This window comes from Pelophylax lessonae, assembly GCF_965119305.1.
Source record: "Pelophylax lessonae genome assembly, chromosome: 5".
Classification (NCBI taxonomy): domain Eukaryota; kingdom Metazoa; phylum Chordata; class Amphibia; order Anura; family Ranidae; genus Pelophylax; species Pelophylax lessonae.
In genome coordinates, this window is record NC_138772.1 from 95,163,818 (window position 1) to 95,178,761 (window position 14,944).

Below are 14,944 nucleotides of genomic sequence, written 5' to 3' on the forward strand. Positions count from 1 at the left end.
AGAACATGGGCAACTGCTCTTGCAGAGTGCAATTGCAGTTTGCAAAGTGCACAGTCTTTTTGCCTGTAGTAAACCAACCCCGAACTGTCATTTGGCATAGAGAGACAGATATTGCAAATGTGTTTTGAATGCATTCTAAAAGTCGCACAGCCTGCGCCAAGTTCACATACATGTTCTAGATAGGTAAATGAATTTAGCGCATGCTACTCCACTTTTAAAAGGCGTACCAGATACTTTCGGAAAATCTGACTGCGACAGACTTTATGAATTCCAAGCGGTGCGTGTTCAGGGCAGTGGGCCCGCACCCACGTGGATGTCAAATTGGGAGCAGGGGCTGTGTTCCTGCAGCCACTGCATCCCAATTGTCATGAATGTGATTGCCTACACGAGGATGAATGGAACACATGTGCATCCCTGTGTGGCCAAAAAAACGGTCCTCGTACGTTGATACACTGTAGTACACTCAAGGCTTCATAGTATTTGTTGCATTTAAACTGTCCATACACTAACAGGTTTGGTTTCTTGACTGCTGAAATGCCAGATATTTTAACAGGTCTTTGAAAAATGTGCTATACTATAAGTAAGTAGAATTTTAATACTTTTATGTACTGTATGGTATTTGAAGCTAAATGACGAGTTCTAAGTAAAATTACATGTTCCTGTCCCAGGACTTTGGTATTTATGAATGACAGAAATGATATAAATGAAAGGGTAAGTCCACCCTAACACTAACATTTCTACATCTATAGACATCTACGATCTAACACTAACCTATCTAACCCTGTAAAGAAGAAATCAGTATACATACCTTTTTTGAAGCCGATCCGATCCAATCCGGTCCCATGCTGAGCTGTCAACGCCGGCTTTGTGGGGGCGGGTGCATAGGTGGCAGCCGACAATGGAAGCCCTATGGTAACTGCATGGGTAACGTCACTTACCATTAATTTCCCTGCCACTGTCGGCTGTCTCCTCTGTAGGGCTTCCACTGTTGAAGACCGGATCAGCTTAAAACAAGATAAGTATAGTGATTTCTTCTTTACAGGGCTAGATAGGTTAGTGTTAGATCGTGGATGTCTATAGATGTAGAGATTTTACTGTTAGGGTGGACTTCCCCTTTAAATATGAGGAACCCTTCACAGTAAATATACTGATGATTACATCACTGGCATCCTCACTGTCTTCTAACAAAGGCCACTGTAGTGAAATACGGTGTGAAAGTATTTCCGGTATCTGAAGCCAAGAATCAGACAAGAAAACCCTTTTCATCTGTACTGGACAAACAAGAAAAAGCTTCAGAGTAAAGGTGACTGGGAGAGATTAAAGAGTGAGTCATTGAGTTCACAGTACAATAAAATTGAGTGCTCCAGGAAATTTCATCTGAAATAATTAAACTTTTGTTTAATTATTATGGGCAAGACAAGCACTTTCATTATTATAATATAGAATATTTCTGTAAAAGGAAATTCATAGTCTTTCCAAATTATTTTTTAGATATACAGTACAGTAATTGTGAAAAAAAAAAATCAGCTTGATCTAAATAATCGTATCAATGTATTTTAATGTGTTCCAAAATGTGTTTTTATGTATAATGTATATCCATATTTGTACATGGCAAGGGCCATATTCGATCATTACAGACTCTCTTTCCAGCTATGCAATGGTTGGGCTTTTCTTCTCTTTGTGACAATCCAAGTCTATAGTGTATATTCATTAAAAAAAAAAATAGCATAGCAATTTGACTTGCAAAACTGCTGGCACTTTTGTTCTGCGCACATGGGGAAAAATCTAAGGTTTTCCTTCTATTTCCTCTACAGGTCAATTGTTATTCATTCATAAAAATTGAATGGTTCAGGAAAAATACTGCATTTTGGCCACTAGGTGGAGCTGAGAATAGTAGGAAATAAATACACACCTACCATGACTGACAGCTCCAATTAGTGACCATAATGCAGTATTCTTCTCTACTCTCTATAATAGTGATATTGAACCTTGGCACCCCCGATGTTTTGGAACTACATTTCCCATAATGCTCATGCACTCTGCAGTGTATGAGCATCATGGGAAATGTTCCAAAACATCTGGGGTATCAAGGAGCAGGGATATGCAAACTATGGCCCTCCAGCTGTTGCAAAACTACAAGTCCCATCATGCCTCTGCCTCTGGTTGTCATGCTCGTGGCTGTTAGAGTCTTGCTATGCCTCATGGGACTTGTAGTTCTGCAAAAGCTGGAGGGCCACAGTTAGCATATCCCTGCTGTAGAGAAAAAAGCCTGAAAAAATCAACCTTGCCTCATTTGCACAAAACAATTTTTTTTTTTTTTTTTTATAAATTCACCCCTATGAGTTGACCAACTCATTAAAATGAATGCACTCCTTGTGCAACTGATCTTTTATCTCAGCAGCAGTTAAGAAGGGTGATTAAAATAGGCTAAATCAGAGTTTCTCAACATTTCTTCCGTCAAGGCTTCCTTTAAAAATGATGGACAGTCTTGAGGCACCCCATTCTAAAATGTAAAAACTATTCTAAAAGTTTTACATAATGCAGCAACATCAGGGGCTGACTGGCAACTTTCGGCCCAGGGGGCAAGTACAATCCAGAGGCCTATGCTGCAGTGACTCGGCCCCCCTCCCACTCTCCCTCTTCCCAGCCTTCTCCTGACCCCCATTCCAGGCTGAAGCTTTGCTCCAGGTACTCTCTACTCACCAGCCGAATCCGGGTTCCCGACCCGGTCAGCGGGGGGGGCAGTTGGGGGGGAGCTAGGACAGCTCGGTCGGGGCTCCCTAGGAGAGGAGAGTCTCCAGTGGGGCATGGAACCTGTCCCTGCTCAGACACAGTTTACACCATCCATGCTCCGGGGAGGTCCGCGCTCTGTCTTTGTCTTCATCCCGCACTCAGTAGGTCAGCAGTGGGGACTTTTTACTTCTCTTCACCAAGAATCCCTTAGACATGTCTGTGGCAGACAAAGTGTCAGAGTTGCCCGGGGGGCAATTGCCCCCCTGCCCCCTGGCCCAGTCCTCCCCTGAGCAACATCCACATACACACGTAGGACACCCAATGTTAGAGGGGATTTATTCTTCCAAAGCAAATACTGTACACTTTTGCAAAATGGAACTAACTAGTATTCCAATGTTTCTTTTCTCCCTCAGTTTTTCTCCATCACTCAGCTAATGTGACCCCAACATTGATGGAGAGGGGCAGGGGAGGAGGATACAATGATGCTGTGTAGGCGACTGACATCATCCTCATCAACTGATGATGCCACTGGTCGTTAAGTGCATACAAATCACTGAGATGGGAAAAGGAAAGAGGCTGGCGTTTCTCTCTACCTTCTATTGGTAGGAATGACGGTTCATCCATGTGCTCCACTCTGTATGAAAAAACATGACGGAGGTCATACTCATTAGGATCATACAGCTGAGTGATCCAGTGTTACCACATCATGGAGTCAGTATGTAAAAGTGTATCACAGACACAACCAATGTTTTTGGTGAACATGGCTGTCAGTATCCAGTGCTGTTACCTCTGAGCAGTGGTCATGATAGCATCCACCACCTCAATAATCCTGTGCAGGGCTGAGTCAGTTCCGATTGTCATATCAGTTCCACAGAAATCATTATCGATGGAGCCAACCATTCCTGCAATGTTCAGATGGGAATGCTGCTTAGCAGCTGAGGCTTCAATTTTTCCTAGGGGAAATAAAAAATAAAAAAAATGAAGCGTTTCCCTTTAACATACCATTTTTCCATGCATGAATGATTTGAAGAATTTACCATAAAATATCGGATGTAAATCCTTTATATCATTATTCTAGATTATTGGGTATATGCACTATTAGGCTGTTTATAAAGACCTGTTTTGAAATCAGTTAAATTGATCCTAAACACACACTGTTTAATTTACATTGTCCCTTCTATTTCTGTATATGAATGTTGGAACTGTAATTATTTTAATTAAAAAAAATCTAAGTACCTTTTCCTAATCGATATACAGCTTTCATATAACCCAGCTCTCTCCCAGCCTGTCTGCAGGGAAACATAAGCAGGAGGAGCTTCTAGCCCTCTGCTGCTAGTCACATGTTCAAAATATAAAAGTCTTTGAAATACAGAGTAAAAGCAAATAGTAATATCAATAAACTGTTTAAAATCATCAAACAAATATCAATTTGAAATCAAATCTTTATTATTTCATGGAAATAACATGGTGTGGGCAGATTTCTGAAAGTCACAGGCTGTGTCACACCCCTACAGCCTGTGTTCTAGAATAACAGGGAGGTATTTCGAAGCTGCACGATTTAATGGAGGGTCAGGTTCTCCTGGGAGGAGACCTTAATTTGGTTTTGGACCCGGTCCTGGACGCATCCAGAGGCGCTTCCCACATCTCATACGCAGCATTAAAACGCCTAAAGAAGAGCTTCCACGCCTTCCGTCTTGTTGATGGGTGGCAGGTTCTCCACCCTACGACCAGAGACTATACCTTTTACTCTTCTCCTCATGACTCCTATATGCGGAATTGATTATTTCTTGATACCGCAGGCCTTGCTGAGCTGTGTAATTTCGGCTTCCATTGGCTCCCTCACGGTTTCTGACCATGCGCCGGTGGTTCTCGAGCTGGACTTACGAACCCCAGAGACACGTCAGTGGCAGTGGCGGCTCAATGACAGTCTCCTCCAGGACCCTAAAGTCTTGGAGGAACTGCAAGTTGAACTGGGGAGGTTCTTTGCCTCCAATGCCCTTCCGGATAGTCCTCCGCTAATGGTGTGGGAGGCTCATAAAAGTTACATGCGCGGGATATTGATCAAAATTGGGTCCCATCGTAAACTGGAAAGAGCTCGTCAGATGCAAGATCTTCTGATGCGAATTGGGTCACTAGAGGCCACTTGGCCCTTGGCTCAAGCTGCCCTTCAGGAGCTGACTGTTCTTTGTAAGCAGTTACGTTCCTTGACCCTTTTCAGAGCAAAGGCCTCGCTGGCTAAGTGCAGATGTGTCTTCTATGAACAGGGGAACAAGTGGGGCAAGATCCTGGCACGCGCACTACGCCAACAGAGAGCGCAGATGTTTATCCCAGAAATACTTACGTCATCGCAACAGAAGGTACAGGCTACGGAACGTATCACGGAGGCCTTCCGCAGGTACTACGCTTCCCTGTATAACCTAGCCTCTGGCACGTCTTCGTCCACCTGAGAGGCTTTCAGTTCTAGGATTCAAGAGTACCTTCGGGCCTTCCCAGCCTCCCCATAGATGCTCTGGAGCAATTGGAGGAACCGCTACACCCTGATGAACTATCTAGGGCTTTGGATGGGACTAAAAGGGGCAAGGCGCCGGGACCCAATGGCTACTCTCTCACCTATTACAAGTGCTTCAAATGTGCCCTCTCTCCACACTTCCTTGCTGCCTACAATGCGACGGGATCAGGAACGGAATTTCCGTTGGATTCGCTCTGAGCACACATAACAGTGATAGCGAAGGAAGGCAAGGATCCCCTCCTATGTCAGAGCTATAGACCTATCTCGCTCCTCAATGTGGATTTAAAGCTTTTTACCAAAATCTTGGCTTTTCGCCTAGCCCCCTTGCTCCCGCAGTTGGTACACGACGATCAGGTGGGCTTTGTGCCTTCCCGGGAAGCGAGGGACAACACCATGAAGGCTATTGACCTGCTACATTTGGCATTACCCGGAGGATAATCTTATGAAGGAGTTTCGTGCCTACGAAGGTTTGTCCTCTTACAAAATGAACCACCAGAAATCTGAAGCTCTACCAGTCGCAATGCCCACGGCTTTGTTTAATCTTCTTAGGACAGATTTTCCATTTAAGTGGAGCTCTTCTCATATCAAATATCTGGGCATTTTCCTCCCCACTTGTCCCGAGCGCATCTTCGAGTGCAACTTCCCTCCTCTACTAGCTCGTATCTGGAAGGATTTGGAAGGGTGGCAGAAGGGTATGTTCTCATGGTTCGGGCGTTGTAACATTATAAAAATGAATGTTATGCCTCGTGTGCTCTATGTGCTCCAAGCCCTTCCAATCTTAGTTCGCCCAGCCTTCTTCCGGAAGATAAACTAAACCTTCCATAGGTTTCTATGGCTTAGGGCCCCCCCCCCCCCCCGCTTGGCGTTGAAGGTTCTTTGCCTGCCTAAACTAAGTGGAGGCATGGCCTTTCCGGACGCAACGATGTATTATGCAGCATGTCACCTTGCTAGGATTCTGGACTGGCATAACCATGGACCCCTGAAACAGTGGGTGCGGACTGAACAGCTATCTGGCGATTCTCCCCCGGAATCACTCTTGTGGGGCGCTTCCACCCTGAAAAAATGGGTGACTGACCATCCGACAATAGGGGCTACCCTGTGGCTGGGACGCAGGATGTGCAAGGATGGCCAGATTGCAACCTTGCCCTCTCTTTTGTTGCCGGTGATTGAGAACCAGGACTTTGCACCGGGCTTGACAGACCCAGGTTTTCGCACCCTGAAGACCAGGGGTCTCCATCAGGCCAGACACTTTAATGTTAGAGGCCAATGGGTCTCTCAGCAGACTCTCTTCTCAAATAGCTCCTTTGCGGTTTTGTCGTTCTGGCAAAAGGTGCAACTGGCTCACTTCCTGCAATCCTTGCCACCTGCGGCCTCATTTGTTAGACGCCTCACACCTTTCGAGGACCTGTGTGCGTCGGATTCTCCATTGCGCCATACCATATGTTTGCTTTACCGTCTTCTGACGGGGCCTGAACCTTCCTTCAGACCCCTTTACCCGACTCGTTGGGAACGCGACCTGGGGGTTTCCTTTTCAGACCACCAGGTCGATCGCATTTTCTTCTTCACTTATAAAAATTTCACATGTTCCAAGTATCAAGAGGCAGGATATAAGTTCTTGACCAGGTGATATTACACTCCGGTCAGGTTACACAAGATGTTCCCCTCTTGTTCTGATCTCTGCTGGCGCTGCGGGGAGGAGGTGGGTTCCCTTCTCCACAACTTCTGGTCCTGTAGCTGCCTGCAGCCTTTTTGGGCTGAGGTATTACGCATTGCACAAAAGTTCATGGATCATACCCTCACCCTGAGCCCCGCTCTCTTCCTCCTCCACCACAATAGCTTTCCACGATTGTCCTACGGGAAATCAATCCTGCCGCTCCTCTTCCCGGGGGCCAGGAGCTGTATCCCTCTTCTCTGGAAACAGTCCCAACCTCCCACGGTGGCAATGTGGCTGCGTATAGTAGCATATATCAACGAAATGGAAGATCTTGTGGCTGCTGAACGGGGCAATAGAGAGAAGTTCCTCAAACGATGGTACTATTGGCATGAGTTCAGTTTTTCCGCAGAATACAAAGATTTGGTCGCCTAGACTGATACGGGTGGACCGGTGGGCCATCTCCACCCCTCCTCTCCCCCCTCTCCTCTCCCCCCCTTCTTTTTTATTTTTTCTCTCTTCTTCTGCTCTCTCTACTTCTGAAATTTTTTTCTGCCCCCCCCCCCGGGCATAAGTACGTTTGTTACCTCTCGACGCTTGAAAGAGGGGCCGGCCGCCCGGATCGTTTCTCCTTGTCTCTGTATACCGGCCATGTGATGGATGCCGGTGGGGATTGAGACCTCTCCGGGAGACTGGCATCCTGCAAATATTTATTGACTTCTCATGTATTATTTATCACTGTGTGGTCATGTGTCCTAAGGTTTATTGCTGCTATCTAGTTTGCTATTTGTTTACCTAATGTATTTGGACCTGTATCCTTGCTCTTGACGGTATTGTATGCCTCTTCCTCTTTTAATAAACATTGAATTTGTAAAAAAAAAAAAAAAAAAAGAATAACAGGGAGGTGAAACCTCCGTCAATCTACATGTAATAGCCTGTCCTCATTGTGTTTAGCTGGTTAGTGGGCATGGAGAAAGAGGGAAGGGGTGGGCTGTCATTTACTAGAGTGTATACACCCACATGTATGACTCTATAGTCACATGGGCTGCTTAAATGTGATAGGAAGGAAATGCTCAACATAGAAATTTACTGAAATCTGAACATGTGAGTTGCCACCACAGCTGCAAAATCCATAACTGCATTGGGGACATTAACAGAAGGTGGAGATAGAGAGCAGCAAGATCAACCAGGATTTTTGCAGAATGCAGAAACGGAATCTCATAGTGACTATGAACAGCATGTAATACACCATTTATTGATAGTTTTTTATGGTGCGGGTTTAGTGACATTTTAAAGTATAGGAATAAACTTCTCCTATTCACCCTCTTTTGGTCTGTTAAGTATACCATTGAAAGCAATTTTGGAAGTATGAGCTGCTGAGATAATGACTTGAACAACTTCACTTCTTCAGCTGTGAACTTTTAGAATTATTTGCTCCATAGTTCCTGCGGTAACAAAGGGCAGGTGACTGATGTTGCACATCTGACTCATCTTACTACCTATTCACCAAGTTGTAGAGTAACCCTTTAAGTGACAGTTTAATAGGAACAACACAATAGTGAATTTATCAAAACTGGAACAGACAAAAAACTGGAGCAGTTGTGCTTGGCAAGATTCTATCTTCAGCTTGTTCAATTAAGATTTAAAAAAAAAAAAAAAAAAGCTGATTGGTTGCTGTGCACAACTCTTCCAGATTCTGGCTTCTTGATAAATTCCCCCTATTGTGCATCAAGCATAACAATCTCTGACAGTTTGTTAATGGCCAAAAAATGAACAAAAGACAAAGCAGATTAAACACGGATGTGCAGCTAGAACCTTGATAATAAGTGACACTGCCTGGGCCAGTCCTTGTGTGCTCTCTCCTACTAAAGCCAAAGTTCTCTTATGACTAGTAATTAGGCATTTAATGTGTTTAGATGTACACTGTATCTCCTTGGTGAGATGTCTGTTAATTTGTTAAATTGGTCTAAATCCCTTAATTGCAGGTTCTGGTTTTGTCACTCCTGTTTAATTTCATTTATTTAGTGATAAGAAAAATTAAATGTTTTCCATAACCATAGCTAGATCTTCCCGGTACTGTTTGTGTTTAGATCCATAAAACATGAAAAGACCATTGCTGGGTACAGGTGACTTGGGATAGATCAGGTGAAAATCTTTCTAAACAGAAGCTGGATGCACTCTGTAACACTATGAATAAGTGTGAATATTTATGTTCTAAAAAATATAAGCGATATTAAGAAAAAAGAAATAAATAAAAAAAAAAAAAATATATATATATATATATATATATATATATATATATATATATATACATACATACATATATATTGATTTTGTAATTTTTTTCTCTATTTATGAAGAGCAAAGATTTTAAAAAAGTTTTTTTTTTTTTTTGTTCCAGACGATGTTAAATATTGTAATAATAATAAATAGCTCATTATCTGGTCAGTAGGTAGAGCTCCTTTAGAAGTGTTTTCCGATTTCTCCTTACCATGGTGTTGTAAAAAAGCCTACTGTTTACAGCAGTGGTCTCCAAATTGTGGCCTGGGGCCCAGATGCGGCCCTTTGTTTGCTCTTATCCGGCCTTTGGGGCACTGTTCCTCTCACAGATACAAGACACTATTCCTCCCACTGACACTAACAATAGGGCATTATTCCTCCCACTGACACCAACGACAGGGCATTATTCCTCCCACTGACACCAATGATGGGGCACTATTGCTCCCACTGACACTAACAATAGGGCATTATTCCTCCCACTGACACCCACGACAGAGTACTATGTCTTCCACTGACACAAACAATGGGGTACTATTTCCCCCACTACCAATGATGGGGCATTATTCCTCCCACTGACACCAATGATGGGGCACTATTCCTCCCACTGACACCAATGGTGGGGCACTATTCCCCCCACTGACACCAAGGATGGGGCACTATTCCTCCAACTGACACCAATAATGGGGCACTATTCTTCCTACTGACACCAACAATGGAGCGCTATTTCTCCCACTGACACCAATGGTGGGGTACAATGCCTCCCACTTTCAATGATAGGGAACATTTCCTCCCACTGACACTAACAATAGGGCATTATTCCTCCCACTGACACCAACGACAGGGTACTATATCTTCCACTGACACAAACAATGGGGTACTATTTCCCCTACTACCAATGATGGGGCATTATTCCTCCCACTGACACCAATGGTGGGGCACTATTCCCCCCACTGACACCAAGGATGGGGCACTATTCCTCCAACTGACACCAATAATGGGGCACTATTCTTCCTACTGACACCAACAATGGAGCGCTATTCCTCCCACTGACACCAATGGTGGGGTACAATGCCTCCCACTTTCAATGATAGGGTACATTTCCTCCCACTGACACCAACAATTGGGCATTATTCCTCCTACTGAAAACAATGCCCGGCTCCCCTAAAGTTTGAATGACAGTAAACTGGCCCTTTTTTTTAGAAAGTCTGGAGACACCGGATTTACAGAAATCAATACATCATGAAGTAATGTATAAGAGAATGAATCACAGACTTGACACTTACTAGACAGTCGGCTAAATGGGCTGTATTTTTGCTGAGCTGTCTATTTAGCTAAGCCATAATGCTCTGTGAATCCTTTGCATTGCCTACCATGTTCAATTTTAAGAATATATGAACAGCATGTAAAGAAACCCAAATAAACTATCAGTCTAAAAACATATAGGAAAATTAAGAAAAAATTGACTCAAAATCATCAAAAATATATTACCCTTTAAAAAGCATCTCAAAAGCAATTTAAAAATACCTTCTTTAACTAATTCCTCAAGAAGTCCACTCCATTCCTCTCGGAAAAGATTAGCCCCAGTTAAGCTGCCATCTCCTCCAATAACACAGAGATTAGTGATACCACGTTGGACTAGGTTGCAAGCTGCCTTCAAGCGCCCTTCCCGGGTGCGAAATGCTTTGCAGCGGGCACTGCCAATGACTGTACCACCCTGTAAAAGAAACAAATGCTTGTTTTTATTAAAGAAAACCTTTTAAGGCACAGGTGTGGGGTGTAGATGGGGGTTTACAGCAGGCATTGTTCAACACTGTTTATGCTACAATTGCACAAATTTCAAGACAACCATCCACCACCATTAGGGCTTTTGTAGACAGGCATTAAATAACTTAAATGTTGTAGTGCAGATGATAGTTCTGAGGCTGCGTTTCACCTGCTGTGCTGTGTGTTGTATTTCTTTAGATGTAGCATGTTCTACTGACATCCGTTTGCATTGCAGGCAAAGCAGTAATTAATAAAAACACATATATTAAAGCCAAATTCCATGTAAACCTTTTGTAGTTTTGGATAGAAAAAAGGCTCAGAACTTCTTTTAGATCCTAACTGATGTCACTGTCCCCTTTGGGGAAATTTCCCTCCACTTCCTGCTCTGTATGAGACCCATCAAATAGAAAGTGAGGGGAAGCCTCCCCAAATGAAACAAAGACAGCAAAAGTAAAAGAAAAAATCGTCTGCAGTTAGAAATGTTATTTTCCTCAGTACTTACCACTTGCAAGATGCTTGATACGCTCTCCCATGATACCTCAATAATATTGTCTCCACCATCCACCATACCCTGATAACCCTGAAAGATGCAAAAAAAATAGTATATTAGTTACACTAATAGTTATATATACAGGAACAAAAAGGTCTTTGTTTAAAGAACTCCAGGATCACAAGATTTCTGAATCACAGTGAAATGTACTGTACACAACAATGTAGTTTATGCTCACTTTCATGCCCCATAAATTTGCAGAGGCAATTTCTGGATCTAAAGTGATGGGTAAATTGCATATTACATAGTTCCTTATTAATATTTTGTGTCTCACTAATGAATTCTAAGTCTCCAAACCTTTAAGGGGCCATACAAGACATATAGAGATATTTACCAAAGCTGACTCATACCAAAGGAATGTCACTGACCAGGTCCTTAAAAGGTCATCTTGCGCTAATGGGAGTTGGCCAGGGGTTGGCCATTCCCTACACACAAGTTCTATATACTATAATTATAACTTGAAACAGTTAGTCTCACATCAGAGCTGCCATTAGGCAAATGTATGAACCTGGTCAGCCATGCCGCGAAAAGTAGACAGGAACTCTGTGGCGAAACAGCATCTTTAGTTAAATATGTTTGTTATATGTTCTAATCTGTATCTGTCATTACTTTTAATACATGTTATACTTATAAGTACCGTATTTGTGTGATCTCTCTTTGCACATATTGACTGCAACCCCAAAAGCGTAAACTATCACGTGGCCGTAACATAACACCAATACATTTCTGCTCTATGTGTACTGCTCTTCAACCAACTTGTTGGTGAATTTTATTGGACATCTATAGGGCTGACAACTCATTCTGGCTGTCTGTAGAGAAATAGAAAAATAAGAATCCCCCTTGTGGGACTTTTAAGGCACTACAAAAAAAATAGTTGGTATAGACAACAAAAAGTTTCATGAAAATACAATTTATTGAAAAAGATACATAAGGTTAAAATATGGCAAGCTGTATACAATACATAGAATCAGCAGGCAGAAAGTGACCACAAGACCCCAGGGTATAGAACCAACGCATTTCAAAGTGACAATTATTACTCCTTCAGGGGTGACCTTGGGTAGCAGTCTGTGAATAGTTAATTGTACAAATAAGTCATTTTGTAATGTTACAAACATGGTACAATTCTATCAAAAGACAATGTCCTAGAAACAAAATTTCAAGACAAGAATCACTGGAAAAGTTATACAAATGAACCTGGGAGTTCATTCATATAACTTTTCCAGTCACCCCAACATTCTATGCGCTCCCAAAAATCCACAAAGATGCCACAAATCCACCAGGGCGGCCCATTATTTCAGGCCGAGGCTCGATCTCAGACAACGCCAGCAAGCTAGTCGATACATATTTGAAACCCTTTGTCATCTCTTTACCTTCACATGTACGCGATACCATACACAAAAAATTCAAAATGTAACCATCTCTGAAGACTGTTTATTAGTCACAATAGATGTTGAAGCTCTATACAGCTCGATCCCGCACGATCGGGGAGTGTCAGCTGTAAGACACACATTGGTACATGGTGAAAGTTTTGACGCCTATGGGGAATTTATCTTGTCTATTTTGCAATACATACTTTCCCATAATGTATTTACCTTTAATGGCTCCCACTACCTCCAGGTGCAAGGCGTAGCGATGGGCACATGTTGTGCCCCATTCTACGCCAATTTGTACCTGGGGGAGTGGGAGCAAGGTTTTCTGACAGATGAAGCAGCCTCTATATATACGGACCACATTGTTATGTGCTTTGGCAAGGCCCATCTGAACTCTTAAAAAATAGTTTGGATAGAATGAACAAAAACGAATTCAATCTAACTTTTACAATGAATTTTGATCAGAATTACATCACGTTTTTGGATGTTGAGGTCCATAGGGGCGTTGGTGATGCTCTCCGCAGTGGCCTTTTTTGGAAGCCCACTGCAGGGAACACCATCCTTCACGCCTCGAGTTTCCATCCACAGACCCTCATCCGTTCAATTGCATTTGGCCAATACCTACAAGCCAAACACAATTGTACCGACATGGAGAGTTTCCAAAAGGCTGCAAATGACCTAAGGGACGGACTCCTTGCAAGAGGGTACACTAAAACCACCCCTAAAAAGGATTATAAAAAAGCCATCATGAGCGATAGATCGGAACTATTATCCTCCCAAGCTCCCAAGCAAGGTGACCATATTCTCAGAATAATCACCAGATATTCTGAACAACACCCAGATATCAGAAAAATTGTCTCCAAATATTGGCACATGCTGACTTTGGATCCTACTTTGGGAAAATATGTTCCCAAATGTCCCCACTTCACTTTCAAAAAAGTACCAGCATTAAAAGACAAATTGGTACAAAGTGAATTTAAAACACAAAAAAACAAAGATCCATTTAAATACAAAGGGACCTATATGTGTGGGAGCTGCAATTATTGCGGTTTTATGCTTACCACAAAAAATCCCATACTACCCAATGGGCACACATTCACACCAAAACATTTCGCCAACTGCGCACTCACGGAGTGATCTATCTACTCCTCTGTGAGAGCGGCTGTTTCTACGTCGGCAAGACCAAATTGGAATTCTCAAAACCTGCCTACAGACACATTAAGAGTATGAAATCTTGCGACCCCGACTTACCCCTCGGTCGCCACACTAGCTTGGTTCATGCAGGGAAATTCCCAAAAATTAAATTCCTTATCTTGGACAGGTTCCATCCCAGTCCCAGAGGTGGGGACTGGAATAAAGTCCTTTCACAAATGGAACTGCGTTGGATTTATACCCTAAGGGCCACTGAACCCCCTGGGTTAAACGAAATGGTATCATTCAAGCCTTTCCTGGAGGGATTCACATCAGGAGGCATGGAAAAATAAACTTAAACAATTTTTCCCACCTACTTTTTCTCTCTTTTTTCTCATTGTTTCTGCTCACTATTAGTAATGCAAAAAAATCTTCTTGCTATATATACAGTGTATGTTTTTCTGTATGCTATTACAATACACTTATATATTGTTATATATGTTGATGGTTTTTAACATAACGTATATGTATATTATTCACTAACTCTCCCTTATCCTCACACTGTCTTAACACAGGTTATGAGTCTGCTCTCATCTGCTTATCAAGACAAAATGCTGAAAAAGTTTTGCTCCATGCCATATTGGTTACAAATCTAGTTTGGTTAATTCATGAGAAATCATGCTTTGCTGATCTCATGATAACAGCGTCATGCTCTCTATTGTTTGTGCTGGCTTTATTATTTTTTTAAATTTTTTTTGCTGTTTATGCACATCAAGCACGCCACCTTTACACATAGACGCTTCCCTTCTTTATGAATGTGCCTGTTGGGGACATGCCCGGCACAGCAAGCGGACGCCATCTAGTGGTTGTCCGCTGGACGAGAAGCTGCCTAACCATCTCGATCTCTATGAGATCTATTGCGCACGTTCGCCCCTATTCTGCCTGCGCTCCACGCC

The 14,944-nt window shown here is 42.7% G+C and overlaps 1 protein-coding gene across 3 annotated transcripts in view; it reads right to left on the reverse strand.

The window, feature by feature from the left end:
* PFKP (phosphofructokinase, platelet) overlaps positions 1-14,944 on the reverse strand; it is a 166,522-nt gene that overhangs the window by 92,968 nt on the left and 58,610 nt on the right. For all 3 annotated transcript variants that reach the window (XM_082257730.1, XM_082257731.1, XM_082257729.1), the window contains exons 3-5: positions 11,440-11,517; positions 10,698-10,887; positions 3,521-3,686 (exon numbers count right to left, since the gene is read on the reverse strand). In XM_082257730.1, the coding sequence (XP_082113856.1) occupies positions 3,521-3,686; positions 10,698-10,887; positions 11,440-11,517 (434 nt within the window). The remainder of the gene's footprint in view (positions 1-3,520; positions 3,687-10,697; positions 10,888-11,439; positions 11,518-14,944) is intronic.